At 35.2% G+C, this 15,781-nt stretch overlaps 1 protein-coding gene across 1 annotated transcript in view; it reads right to left on the bottom strand.

Annotated features, from left to right (window-relative positions):
• The window catches only part of DGKB (diacylglycerol kinase beta), a 337,863-nt gene that overhangs the window by 207,697 nt on the left and 114,385 nt on the right, over positions 1–15,781 (bottom strand). The window contains exons 18-20 of the mRNA XM_013941524.2: positions 10,038–10,123; positions 7,577–7,666; positions 2,216–2,376 (exon numbers count right to left, since the gene is read on the bottom strand). Coding sequence (XP_013796978.1) covers positions 2,216–2,376; positions 7,577–7,666; positions 10,038–10,123 — 337 coding nt within the window. The remainder of the gene's footprint in view (positions 1–2,215; positions 2,377–7,576; positions 7,667–10,037; positions 10,124–15,781) is intronic.

Below are 15,781 nucleotides of genomic sequence, written 5' to 3'. Positions count from 1 at the left end.
GATGTAAACATTCTGTCTTGCTTTTCAAGAATTACCATGAATGCTACCTAATATGTGAATTACATAATTTTAACAAGTCTAAATTCCAATTTCTGAATTTTTCCATTTGCTTTGTCTCATTACTTACTTCACTGAAATTGAGACAACCATTTTGTACATCTCTGTGTGCAATAAACTTGACAGAAATCTTACTCCTTCAAAAATATGATCTTAACAATTTAAGAAGCTGAAGGAAATGTATTGTCTATTGCTGGCACCATTTTGTGCTGCTCACATTTCTGTTATGTGAAAAAATCGTACGTTTAGTGTGATTAAATTCATGTATTCACGTTTTAAGTGAAAACAGAGTTTTCTGGTTGCCTATAGAGCCTGCAATGTTAGCCTATTTTACCTGGGTATTCTGCAAGTACATTAGTGTCCTTAAGAGTATTATGATCTTGCCACTGCATAATTTCAGTGCAACTTTTCCTGAATGCAATTCTGTTTCCTTCTCTTGAATAACGCTAAAGAATTCTTTGAAGCCTAGCACATTCACAGATGTCCCACTATCTATCTGGCATTCAATTTCCTGTTTCTGTGCTGTGCCTTTACATGTGTGCTCCTCTACATTTCATAAACCGTTTAAATTGCCCTGTAATAATATACAGGTGTAAAATCTCACACCTCATCCCTCTCACCTTTTGCTTGTTTCCTCAGTGTAATATATTTTCTTTCCTTGTCTGTAAGCTTTAGCATCAACACTCTCTTTTGACAAAGTCACAGAATATGTCCCCCCGCGCAGGGCATTGCCATTATCATGATATTTTTCCTATAACCTATAAACTATTCCTTTGCAAATCAAGTTAATAAACAGGAAACACAGTGCACTAGCTTTGGTGCATATATTTTGCATTTATATACTTTCCTATCCTAATTGCTGTAATTTCTATTGCATCTAGTTATTCTCTGCACTTGTTTTGAACAATGGAAGCTAATAAATCTGATAACACAAGCAAAAGAAAATACAATTTCTTATTACTTAAATATCTTAACCATGGGAAGACCTAACTTTTTTTTTTTTTTTTAAACATTTAGAACTACGCAGTAGAGGAAGCCAAATTACATTTATAAGGACTAGACTCTCTCTGCATGCTGCATATCCACACTATACCAAAACTGTAGAATTACAAACAATATTATGTAAAAGTTTCATCAAGAATACCTACAACCATCTAAAGTTGTGGCAGAACCTTGTTAAGGCTGAAGTACAAAGATCAAGTAAATTAACAAAGCCTTAATTTCCCTGGATTTACAGTGAGTATGTAGTACTTTCTATTAAAACACTTTCTATAGCATTTTGAAACACTGGACTGCAGAATTAAATATATAATATACGGATTCTTGTAATGTACAAGGTAAATGGAGCAAGTTTGTTTTAGAACAGCCAGAGCTAGCTATTGGAGGGCACGTTCCCATGTTAATTAGACTGCAGTTACGTCCGAATTATAAATTCAATTTGTGAACCATTCGATATGTTAAATTTGGTCCTCATTATGGTCCCCTTCTGATTGTGTTTGAAAGTGCATCCACAGTAAAAGACTACAGGAGAGGCAGACTGGACAACCCCTGATTCCTCTCATATGGGCAGTGTGGATAGCAGATGAAATTATGGGAAACCATAGAGAAGCACAAGCTGGAAATGCAGTTCCTAAGAGCTGAAAAGCTTCTTAAACCCTGTATCCACATGATTTAGTCTAACTGTGACTATCCACCTATGGACAGAACCAAGAAGATACCTGGGGTATTCTTCATTTTATTATTTAAAACTGCCCTGAAGAAATAAAGAACACCACTGTTCCTTTAAACAGTTCTCAATATGTGAATACTAACAGAGAAGGTTACTTAGAGTTCTCATTAAGTGATTATTTTTCCTTTATATATTTTTTAGGATCTTTATAATGACAATTTAAATTTAGTGTTATGGCTGCTCATAAGCTGTTAGGAACAACACGAATATCTTCTTTATACCTGGGAAGGTAGAAGATCCTGGAAAGTAATTTTGGTTTTGAATGTAAGTAAATTTATGTAAATTGCTGTCAGTCATCTATGTATTCATTTCACTAGCAAAATAACATTATAGATGATCTGTAGCCAACCATTCTTCACTAACACTTGCAAAACAAATATTTATTCAGAACGGGGAAAAAAAACACTTAAGGATAAGCATAAGTCTTACCACGCCAATTGAAAAGTAGTTATTGATGATGTTGTAAGGCACTGGGTCTCCTTTCTCATCTTTATCGTTGGGTATCACTTCAAATTTCCACCTGTCCAGCAAGATTTCTGTGCTGTTCTCAATGTCTTTTAAGATCTTCATCAAATTCTCACCTTCATAACCTAGCAAAAGGTGAAGATGGTGATTTTGACCAGACATGATAAAAGTTTTATTCAGTTTTCTTTCTTTTTCTTGGTGACTGGAAAAATGAAAACTATGCATATAAAACCTGAAAAGCAGGATTGTGTTTTCAAGTACTGATGATTTTCCAGCATCTGTCGTTAAAGGAATACAAATACAGAGCTGACTTCTGCACTGTAAATTTAGAATAACTGTACAGATTTCACTGGGCATGGAATTCATACTGATAATGGAGAAAATAATCTGATCTCCTAAACTTGCCATTCCCTCGAATTTTCAAAATGATTATACCAGTTATCCAAAGACTTGAAGTCATATTTTGTATAAAATTCTTGATATAAACTGAGTCTTAATATTTAATGTCTTTAATTTCAAAATTTATGCAAAAAGACATACAGAATCCTAGATTTGTGTCTAATGAAAGTCTGACAATAGAGTGAAAGGTTAAAAGCTATTTACTGTTTTTTTGTCAATGTTTTCAACATGGTCTAGCATAACAAATACAAAATTTGAAATCCATTCATAACTGATAAGATGCCTATTCAGCAGAATAGCCACGTTTTTCCATATTTTAACCTCTTCATGAACCTTATCCTGCTCTGTATTTTATTCTTACCTGCCAAGAAGCACACAAATCTTTAAGTAGTTCACTGCACTATTCAAATGTCATTACCTACTGTAATATACTGCACTGTATACTAAACTGTGTAGAAAACTCCTCCTTACAACCTTTTGAGTATAAACAAGCCAAAGTTCACATGTACACACATAAAAAGGGGAGATTTTACTGGGGAACATTATCAGCTTTAAACGCTATTCAGACAAAACAGATCTGTAATAGGTAACTGAGATCTGTGGATTCATTCCTTCTTCAAATCAGGAATAAATGTTCACATTCAAGAAATATATACTTCCTGGTTCATTAACAATTTTCATAAATTAAAGCCTCATGTTCAGGAAGCAGAAGGTATATTTCTGGTAGAAGGGAAAACTAGGACAAATATCAGGAGTTCTTTTCATAGCTACTTGTTTAACCAAAATTCAGCATGTGCAAAAGCAGAAAATGAAGACATTCAAAGCCTCCCTGTACAAAACTCACTGCTGATGTACTTCTTTATTGTTGTATAATATATTTTTATTTGTTAGTTACTGCCAACCACCACATAAGTGCAAAACGCATATATGCACAATTCCATTTGTCTGCATCCTTGAGATCACTCACCAGTAATAGAGTTTCCTGAAGCCCTGTCTGTTCTCCCATCCTATCAAAGTTCCAGAAAATCTGTGTTACGGCACTGTCTACCAGAAAGCAAGCAGGCAAAGAATGGTGAAAGCCAGAATATTTTCATATTGTCTCTTTCTATTCTTTCCTCTATTACATCAGCTAGTTTTCAAACTGGTAATTTTCAGTTCAGATGGAATAATTCAAAACAGAAGTAAATAGGAGTGAATGTCAGTACAGATCCTGAGAAATGTAATTAAAAGTAACAATTGTCCATTGCTGTTCATTCCCTTCTTCTCTTGCAGAAAGTTTGAAAAAATCAGCAGAGGTGAATGTGTTGAGTTTTATTTGTTTCACATCACTGAGGAACCTATGCCACAGTGACAGACAAGACAAGACTTTAATGTCTCTGCAAACTTCCAATTGCTCAGACCTTCTCAGAATGGGAAGATGAAACAAGCAACCACAATTAATCTGACTTGTAAACAGATGAGTAAAAAATTAGTTTTTAGCTAAAATTTTAGCTAAAAGCTAGTAGGATCATAGAAGAGAAAACTGTGGTTCAGTTTTTCAGATTCAGATGAACAGAGCTGATCCAAACAAAAGAATAAACATGTTGCAAGTTAATTGTAATAGGACTAGGCATTTTGTTCTTGTTGTTCTGTTTTTTAACTTGCTGAAGTGTAGTGTTTTCCCAAAGGAAGAGGAAGAATTCAGTAGCAGGTAAATAAGGATCACAGTTCACCTATACAGAAGGCAAAAATCAGGTAGGACCAAGATATGAGTATCAGGGATTACAGTAATTAGCCAACAGACAGAATGGGAGAGCATCACAGCGGTATTCTTATAATCAGTAAATTCATGGGAAATTTTCATGCATATCTTACAGATACAGCAGCATAGCTGGCAAGCACCTGAGAGCCAATATCTGACAAATATTCTCCATGAGAAAATGCATTTAGAAAAAGGGAGGAAAAGTATATAGCAGGAAAAACTGATTTAATGCTGAGAGGCAAATGTACCTAAAACTTGAGCAAAGACAGAGGAATTCCATACTCTGGAGAACTCAGAAATTTTCAACCTGTGAAGGAACAATTTAAAGATATGTGGACCTACTATGAAGACCGTCAAGAACTATGATTAAGTATACTGATCACTAACTTTCCATACTGATGGAAAAGACATTTGATCATCAAAAACATTTGATCAAGACATCTAGGCAGGTGTTAGGACTTCTTTTTGAGTTTCTGGAGAGAATATCATTTGAAATTGGATCCTGAAAAAGAATGCCAGAAGCTGATTTTTTATTTTAGTGATTTCACATAATATTTTAGTCTTAGGCTTACTACCAGAAAAAATGAGTACAATCATTTATCTCAAAAGAGCAGTGCTTGATTTTATTCATTAATGGAATCTCACAAAATGAAATGGAGCTCAAGTCATGTTATCTTTTGAAGTTAGTAGCAAAATCACTACATGCTGTCTGACGATGAACTGACAAGTCTCTACAGTCTATTTTGGTTGGAATATATTTTCTATTACTGATACTAAAGGATCCTGCTATTGATATTAAAACACTGTGCTCTGTTCTTGCAGAACTCTTTCTTGAGAGACCCAGTTCATTTACAGACCTCAGTCCCACTGAACACTTTTGCTTTACATTCATTTCCTGAATAAAATACATATCAAGTTCTTTAAATGTTTTTACCTCCTCTCATCAACAAGAGATGAATGATATAGAGAAGTCCTCCATGAAAAAGGATTGCCTGACTATGAATTAGTAGTAGAGAGCAGAACAAAGAAAAGAGGGGCTGACAGCTGGGATGTGGGGGAGGTGAATTAGTGACAGTCAACATAGATAAGACTGAGGTACTTAATGCCTTCTTTGCTTCCTTCTTCACCAGCAAGGTTTCCCAAGCTTCTGTGCTGAGAGTCAGGGTTCAAGGAGATGAATCATCTGCAAATGAGGTTTCAGAAAGGGATTACTATTGAGAACTCCACCTATACAAGTCCACAGGACAAGATGGGCTGCATCTGAGGGTTTTGAGACACCTGGCCAATGTCTTTGCAAAGCTACCATCTTTGAAATGGCATGAAGATTGGGAAATGTCCCTGATGACTAGAGAAAGACAAATGTTGAACTCATCTTCAAAAAGGCTAAAAGAACAATCCAGAAAATTACAGGCCAGTTAGCCTCACTTTCATCTGTGGAAAATTCATGGAGCAAAACCTCTTGGAAGACATTTCTGGACATATGAAGGAAAAGGCAGCAGGCAGCATGGATTTACCAAGGGTAAATCATGCCTGACCCACATGACTGCCTTCTTTGATAAAATGACTGGATTTGTGGGGAGAACAGTAGATGTTAATTACCTCAATTTTAGCAAGGTGTTCAAAACTTTTCCCACAACATACTTGCATGCAAATTGGGATGTTACAGTCTGGATGTGTCAGAAACTAGACTGGTAGATAATTGATTGGATCGTCAAGCTCAGATAGTACAGGGGACCTAACAACAGCCTGTCAAGACCAATGAAGAACACAGAACCAGCCTTTTCACAGTGGCGCATCATGGCACGGTAAGAGACAGAGTGTAACACTGAAACAAGAGAAATTCACAATGGATATAAGGAGAAACTTCTTCACCATAAGGACAGTCAAGCACTGGAACAGTTTGCCCAGAGAGGTTGTGCAGTCTCCATGCTTGGAGGTTTTCAAGACCCAAATGGATAACGCCCTGATCAACCTGATCTGCCTCCTAGCTGACCCTGCTTGGAGCAGGAGATTGGATTAGAGTCCTCCTGTAATCACTTCCAACCTGAATTATTCTATGATTCTATTCTATGAGTTGTCCAGAAAGTGAAGCTTGGCTGACTTGATTTTCTCCAAGACTACATGAATAAACAGTCACCAGCCAGGACAGAGAAAATAAAAGAGATTCTGAAATAATTTGATGGAATATTACGGTTATCAAAGAAGTTCTATAGTAGGCAAACTACTGAGAATTTGCTAAAGACCTATCTGATAACAAGGCAGACATTTGGAGAAGAAACGTGCCATGATGAGACAAAAGAAGGAAGACGTGTGTACACAAAGGCTGAGAAGTTCAAAATAACAGCCAAGTTCCAAATAAACAACATCTGGACTGAAATGACCAACTGAGAGCTGAACAGCCAGAACAGGCTGGGAGCCTGTAAACTGACATGCTTTCACCAAAGACTGAGTCTTGTCTAAGACTTCCTCCTTTTGTTTCTCTTTTTCAAGTTATCCTGCTCTTCTTTTTTCATCCTGTATTGTAAATCCTGGATGAAATTAAGCTATTGGAGGAGCTGAGATTTAGACCCCGTACATACAGGAAAGGATGCAAAGGATAATAAAAGTTTGACTTTACATACATTCTCTTTTCAGTACTTTTTGCCTCCCCATTTCCTGATAAATGGCACCGTAGCACTTATTGTCTGGAATCCTCTGCAGGAGAAGAGAAAGGGAGTGGATCAAAGGAACTAGTCTGAGGCTGAGACATATTTTTCATTTAATATTTATGAATATTAAAAAAGATGAAACCATTCCAAACCCATTATTAGCTGTTTTCAGTAACCCTTTCAGAACAGCTCCAATTAAAATGCATTTAAGAATACCTCTTTTATAATGTATTGATCAAAGAAATAACTGCAATAAAGATGGTAAAAAGCCAACAATTACTATATACTACTCTCATTGCACCTTAGAGCTTTTTTGGTGTCAGTGAAAGCTACAAACAAAATATGAAGAGTGATTATGACCTTCAATATCTGAAAAACAGTTTGTGTAACATTTACAGACAGCTCATTCCAAAAAGAGGAAAGGTATAACAATTTTTTACATACATCATAAAGGAGAAACTAAAATGTTGAGAGCAGATTTTGATGCAAAAGTTTCTTTTTAATTACATAATGAATGGTATTTTAATTTGTTTTTACCTCCTCCCCATCTCAGACACCTCGCTAAATCATTGCCAGTCCCAAGAGGCAGGATAGCAACTGGAGGATGCTTAAGCAAGTTTGCTTTCTCTGTAAATAAAGAGGGAAAAACATAACTAAGGAACAAAAATCTAATTGCACAGTACCAATACAGTTACTGTCTTAGGTTTTGTTTCAGTGAATGACAGTGACATGTCTTGCATATGAGATTCTGCCATGTTCACCACAACAGGCTCTACAATAGCCATTCCACTGCACAGCCCCTCCCCTTGTCAATATTCAATCATTAATTTATGTTATTGTTGTTATCACAAAGACTTCTGGAACCCATGAGTGTGATATCTGGCATAAACAAAGATATTCAAGATCTTTTTGAGACTGATCATGCTGTATTCTCTGTTTTTTTTTTCCAGCTCTGCCATTCAGTTAGGCATGCCAAATATAATTAGTTAAGGACACAAATAATGACACAAATCTTGTACCTTTTCATCCACATGGATTCATATCTACACATGAGCACCATTACCAAAAATTCCCTGTAACCAGCACTAATAGGTTTTGCGCATCACAAATTAAATCTGATATTCAAAATGAGCACCAATTGATCTGATTAAGTCTCTAAGCCAGTATTTTGTAGTTAATAACTTATATTTTGAAATTTATGTACTTATAGTGACTTTTATCTCTTAACTATGCTTTTCCAGTGTTTCAAGTCAAAGGATTTCTATTTAAAACCCAGTGGAAAAACACGCATCAACAATTGACACAATCTCTACCACTGGAAGTGGTGCAAATATCACTTAGGCATAATCTTTCAAATGCATAATTTGTTCAATTCCCCATTTAATAGAAATGAGCAGCGTATCTAGTTTAAAGTTATACTTGAATAGTTAATCTGCTATTTTGTTACACAGAATAATGCACAATTCTCAGCAATTCTCAGCATGAGTTCATATCCAGTGGATGTGACAAGGACATCTTGTTATTTATCAGTTTCTGTCTTCAATTCTTTGGGAGGATTTTGCATTTACAAATGTATTGCAAAGCTTTAAGGCTTTTAACAAAAGAAAAAAAAATGTCAAGTTTAAAAGTTTCATCAATTGTGGAGATAAAAATTTTATTTTTTCTTCATACTTTGCTCTCTGTTAAGATTGTTTTTAAATCAGGAGACCAGGGAAGAAATGATCAAACTGAAAAGTGTCTGTTTCTCAAACCAGCTGATTTTTTAAACTTCATATGCACAACTTGTGCCAAAGAGTCCTGTTTGCTAAAAGACAGCATTCAGAATCTATTTCTTGCACCTACAGAACTGATGGATCCCTAAAATCATTTCTAAGTTTTATACCACAAAAATTGCTTGCAGAAGATAGAATTTAAGTGAGTCAACACGCAGTCCTTTGTTCAAATAATGCCACTAAAAAAGAAAGGTGACTGCATGGAATTTCAGTCCTTCTCAACAAGAAGGTAATGATCCAATAGCAGCTGCAAAACATCATCCCTTTCAAGTTCAGGCAGTACAACAGATATTAACGTACATTGATTTATGATTCTGAAACCTATTTGAGAGCTACAATCAATAGTCTGCATTGGCAAAAAAAAAAAAAAAATTATTCAAGATTAGAAATACACCTCTGCTACTATCCATTCCTCCATCACATCATCTTTACTTTCCCCTTTACTATCCTCTTTCTGAAAGGTTTTCCAGTCTTCACCTTCCAAAAGCACATACCTTTTAATATTCCTCATCCAAACTTTCAATTGAGCCTTCTGGCCTCTCTTCATCTCCTTTCTATTTTCCGTTGTCACACATTCTCATTTTACTCCCTACAGCCTCTCTAGTGCCAAATAAACAATCGTGTGGTGCTGGAGATATTCTCCCTAACAAGCCTTGAAAAGTTTAAATTTGTAATATCTTGACGTCTGGGTCTTCCTAATGATTTGACTTACAGAGCACTTTATGGCCAAGTGCCTGAAAGAACTCAGAATCTGAACCGGCAAACAGGCCCCACAAGTATACAGCTGAGAGATCTGCAGGGCTCTCAGGACAGTCTTTTTCAAAGGACTGTTATCCCATTATCCTTATTATGGGATGACGGAGCATAAACAAAACTGTGGAAACTGGAAAAAAAAAAATGAGTGAAGGTAAATGGTCTTGAAAAAAAAATTAGATTTGATTCAGTTTAGGGAATTGACTTTGAACTGAAAATTAAAACAAGTTGATTCAATATTTCTTGCTTTCTGGGAGTCCAGAGGATTCCTAGAAATACAAAAACTGCGCTTATGTAGGGATTTTGAATACCCTTAATAATTTTGGATATTCTTAATAATCCTCCAAACTAATATATTTCAATAATTCAGATGAAAAAAATAATGTTTGAAATAGTTGGATCCACACTCTGATAAATAAGGGAGAGCAATAAAATGAAAATCTATACAAAACTATGGAAACAATACTGATTACCTATGCAATCCAAAATCCAGCCCACTGTTCCATCTCCACCACATGCCAGTACTCTGAATTCAGGAACATCTCGGAAAAAATTTAACCTAAAATGGTAAATGAACACACCTATTTGATTAACATAAATTCATTATGTATTATGCATTTTTTTACGACTTAAGCACATTTTATTTAACAGTAAATATTAAACCGGCAAGTTTAGCACTTTAAGTAATAATCACCTCTGTCCATGCATTCATTCTTTTAGACAGAAGACAAATACAATCCAATAATGTATTATCTAATAAATTTAATATGAAAACATTAACTTGCGGACTATTACAGTACACTACTATTAGAAACAGCTTGGACCTGATAGTTAATCCAAATCTTGATGTTTCAGTTCAACTCTTGCTCTGAACTATTGTCAGAAAACATTCTCAGGTTACCTGGCTATAAATGGATGTGTAATCTTTCGAGGTAGAAAAAGTCTAAGGTGGCTAAATGTATCAGCCACAACACTTCCTTGTGAGATAGTAGCTATAAAAGCTTACAAAAACTGTGTATTTTTGATAGTATACTGATACCTAATAAGCTGAACATTTGGGGGTTGATACAAACTACTTTTTACAAATTTTACAGCATGGCTTAATAGAGAATGAGTAGGCATCAGATTGAATGCATCCATTCTATCATCCCACAAACTGAAGTTTAAAAAGTGAAATACTATCTTTGGTAATATTTGCCTGGCTGCTTCTTGTTCCATATCCATTGATGATCAGTATCACCACATCATTATCCATTTCATGTAATACTGACATTCCACAATGCTGACAAAGCAAGGATATATTAAAACAATTCTAAATTGCAAAATTTTTAATTTAAAACCATTTTTATGGTAAACTCATGCTGAAACTAGTCCTTACATGTAAATTGTGACTTGACTAAAAAAATTCCAGCAATTTTGCTGATATTTTAATATAGTCTATTCATCAGTGTCATGCACATCTTAATACATATTTAATATGCTAGTGACCAGAGCCGATTTCCAGTTTGTAAGCTCCTAGTAAACATACAGTTATTGTGTTGTGCACAAATTCTTAAGTACAAGTAAATCTACTAGACTTATAAGTAATATTTTAATTCAAGCTATTTTATGTAGGAAATGTTCAGCTCTAGTGCTGGACAGGAAATGGTGTTCCTGTCCCTAGAAAGCTTTGAAAATTCTTTCATGACTCTTGAACAAATCAAGAGCAAATCAAAAACTACAGAGAAAAAGAAAAAGCATGTCAGAGGGAAACGAAGAACCAATGGTCAAAAAAAGTCATTTAACATGTAGAATACCACAGGTGAACTTCTTGTTCTAATAGTTTTAGACCAGAGTTTCAGGGCAAATGACAATATGTAACTTCAAAGCCCACCAACTCAAAGGAACATGAAACACATGGTTGTCCCATTCCTTCTAAACAACTCTGCTCAGAAGAGATCTTGGACAGTATCATGTGTCAAGTATAATATTCTGAGGATTTTGTTGAACCCATCCCTATCTTGCAGTCCTTACCTCTTATGCCCTACTTGACATATCAGCAGGACAAGTGCTATAGGATCTCATTCAATCTAAAGTGTCATGTGGCAGATCTGACTGGGTACACTTGGGGAAAACGTCTTCTAATAAGGGTCTGGGCTTAAAGACACTCTGCTGGAAGCCACATTCCACCGCTACAACAAAGGGCAGTGAGATATGCCTGGCACATCTCCTTCACTTCATGAGACCTGCCAAGGGGACAAATGCCTCCCATTGCTAGCATTTCCACTTTGAGAGAGTGTGTTGGGTCTTTAGAAAGTTGGCAGATCTAGCTTCCAGTACTGAAGGTGTTTCAGATAAGCTTAAAATGAAATTATAGCCAGGAGAGGAGGGCAGAGTACTAACTTCTATTAATTAAGCACTATTACCAAATGGAACAGGTGACAAAATGAAAAGCTGGAGGAAAAAAAAGTGCTTCATGCTAGCTTTAATCTAGTTAGACAGAGCATGGACCTAAAAATCAGTCTCCTTTTCTATAAACAAGTATCCTAACCATATGGCTATCAAACGTTCTTTGAATCTTATTTTTTTTGATTGGATATTTCATCCTCATTAAGAAAAAAAAAAAGCTTTCCTACAAAAAGGTAGGGAATTGAAGAATATGAAAAAACTACATTGTCAGAAAACTCCCAGTAAGGTTCAATTGCTGTTTCCCCTGAAGCATTTTATATTTATGCCCGGTGAATTTTCCAAACAATAATGTCATAATATAGCACATATCTTTTTCTTTCTACATATTTAAATATAAGATATACCTGTATAAATTTAATGCATATTATATATAAATATACTATAAATATTTATAAAATTGTAATGTATAAAATTAAATATAAATGTATTTATATAACTAAATATAAATAAAGTCCATTCACTGAATAAGAATTTGTAGCCTACATTAAGGTTTGGTAAGGGAATATGTTTTTCTGTTTCATATAGTTTCATTTAAACTCAGTAACTGTTATCACTGTAAAAGAAGAATTAGACAGATTTGTTAATAGAGCTTAAGGTAAAGCATAGGTATTGTCAATCAAGATGTTTTTAGCTATTAGCGCTTTAATAGTACCTGTGACCTGTTAGCCACATAACATTTTTAAATGGTTTGAAAAATCTGCTGGATCTAAATTTTTGCTTTTCTGCTCCATAATGGTGAAGAAAATAGTAAAAGAGCTTGAAGTGGAAATAAAAAGTGTAGAAGTCACCATAAAGGCCTAGTGCACTGTCAGTGTCAGTGTTTTTTAACAATTTAATTCTTTGCACTCAGCCCAAACAAATAGGCTAAGTAATAAGAGAAAGGGGAATTACTTTCACCTAAGCATCTAATGGGAGCTCTTAAAATACATGTAAAACAGATAAAGTATATCAGATTTGTAAAAGGAAAATTATGCACCAATTAGTTAGACAATTGCTTTTTACATAGCACAATGTAAATCTTATGAAAAGTATGACATAGGTACAAAGGACATATGTCCATTATGTCAATAATCTTGACAGAAATTAAACAGAATATGAGTAACAAGTAAATCAGATTCTTCAAAACATATTTTAGCTGCATCAAATTAACTAGCTCTATAGTCCATACTGAATCATCCAATACAAAACATTATTTTGATAACTTTTTTTTTTGGTTCAGTTGAAAAACATAGCTACTAAAAGAACATTTCCTCTTCTTTATAGATATGATAGGTAGGTATGATTAGGTAGGATAGATTTGATTTTCATATGTATTAAAATAAAGAGCTTTCCTACATCACTTTACACAGGTCATAGGGTCAAAAAATTGCAATGATGGAGCTGGAATGGAAAAAAAGAACGTAAGGTTGATACAGACTGAAACCCAAGTAGTATCTACTCTTCAGTCATTGGCAAACAGTCAATAGGAAAGATCAACAGAACATCTCCTACTAACATCCCCTACTACAGCACACACAACATTCCTAATACATTTGGGAATGAAAGATGAAAAGCCACAGCTATAATGATCCACAGGAAGACAACAAAAATGGGTGACAGCATCCTAAGGCCTTACAACAGCAGGATATTTGCTAGGTACACTGCTACATAATTCTGGAAAACTGACCATTTTTCTTGCTACAGAGAAAGGCGAATACAACCCACTCCTAAATTTGGGTAACTAGAGATTATTGCACTTCATTGTAATTCTGTCATCACAATTGACAAGATCACCTAATTCTCCTTGCCTGCTGATCAAATTCTTGTATCGTTAACGGCTGCAATACTTAACCAACCTTGCACATTCTACAGATTTCATAAGTATACATACAGTTCTTAGTCACAGGTCAATAATTAACCTATTAAACAGGATCAATGAGACCTAGCTGGAAAACCTATCACTTGATAACTGTTTGCATCTCAATAGATAAATTAACCTGCTGTAGTCTTCCCTGAACCTTCTCTGTCTGCTGTAAGTAAAATAATTTAACTTAAACCACTGAAGGCGTTTGATACTTTTTTTTACTTTATATCACCAGAAACAAGGATCACTCACACAGGCAGTTATTGAGTCTCTGCTGATGAATTAGTAATTTCCACCTGAAAGACGGCAATGGCTTGAACTAGTTATACTACTCTATTCAGATTCTCATAATCATCTGATCAAATCCATATGAATATAGAGAAACTATTTCAGGATCAAATACCTACACCAAAGAACTTACCTATTTTCAGCTGAACAACAGCATTAAACTGATATATGGAGAGATACTCCCCTTACTCTTACTGAATTGTTTTAGGAACTCCTGCCCCATTTACCGTAACACTATTTTAAAACACAATATCAACGCTTTCCATTAATGTCCCTGCAGGTGCTTTTTTCTCCCATTCCCAGAAGCAGTGAACTACAGAGAGATTTCAGGTATGCAGCAATGCAAGGTGGCATAGCAGCAGAACTGTGTGAAATTCTTCAGCCAGTCTGCACTCACAGTGGAAGCAAAACATTAAAACTTTCAATAGCCCAGGTAAAGAACAATCTGCTGATACTGGCATTTCAGGATAGCTGTCAATTAAATGTTAAGTAAACTATAAATTATCAGTGGATATAAAGATATTATTTAGCTTGGTAAATTTCTCCATTGTAGAGAAGATTAAAGTGCAAAAAAAGGGAACAACTTAGGGATCTGCCTACATTAGAGAAATTTCCTCTTAAAAAGGAAAGGACTTCAGAAATTCAACATTATGATTTACAGAAAAACTGCTGGATGGTATACATCCATCTTGGATGGTATCTGTAATTTTTCCATCAGTTTGATAATTATGATCGAAGCAGTACATCACTCGTGTATTGGAATAGAAATTACTCTGTGTGTGAATGGAAGTGAACAAAAAAGAAAAATTCACCCTAAGCATCACCACGTCAAAGCAAATTAGAGTCAGCAAAACCTTCATTAACATATTTACATCGACAAAAGACCAATCTGACAAATATCACACTTCCAGGCAAATTCTGTAACTTACAAACTGTGTTCATTTGTGAATTCAGAATGCTAGGTTTAACAGAGCAATTTCACTAATACAGATGTTCCGCTTAACTCACCACTGAATCCCTTTAAACTAGCTATCCAGAGGAAAGCACAAGGTTGAAAGCAATGTTTACTTCTTCATTGTAAGGACCGTATTGCCTTCATTTTACAAAACAAAACAAACACAACCCCTGACAAATGGTTATTTACTTGAGTATATGAATGAAAACTAAACACGTTTTTTCCCCTCCTAAGATTGCCAAAGCTGAGCTGGCCATGTGGCCACTGGACAATACACACACACACACACACACACACACACACACACACACACACTTTATGCTCATTAAAATATTGAGTTACAGTTTTGTGCACACTGTAATGACACTATTCATGAGACACTAATTACAGTAAAACACCCCAATAAAATTAGTTTCAATAAATCCAGTTTATCATAGCGTGGAACAAAATATTCCTCTCCTGGAATGGTGTTTTAATGTGCAAAGGTTAACTGGTAGATGGATATCTAGCAGCTGAAAATATTGTTTTCAGTTCATACTTTCTAAAGATAAGGGTGGCTGCCAATTTCAAATCACAAGCTTGCTAAAGAACATGATGGCACATCTGGAAGAAAAAGAGCCCAGTCCTGCAGTGTGTTCACATGGGTATTGGGGGACTCCATGATTACAGAGGATATTTTACTG

This window comes from Apteryx mantelli, chromosome 2 (genome assembly GCF_036417845.1).
Source record: "Apteryx mantelli isolate bAptMan1 chromosome 2, bAptMan1.hap1, whole genome shotgun sequence".
NCBI lineage: Eukaryota > Metazoa > Chordata > Aves > Apterygiformes > Apterygidae > Apteryx > Apteryx mantelli.
Note: the sequence above shows the minus strand (reverse complement) of the source record. Positions and strands in the feature narration are given on the sequence as shown.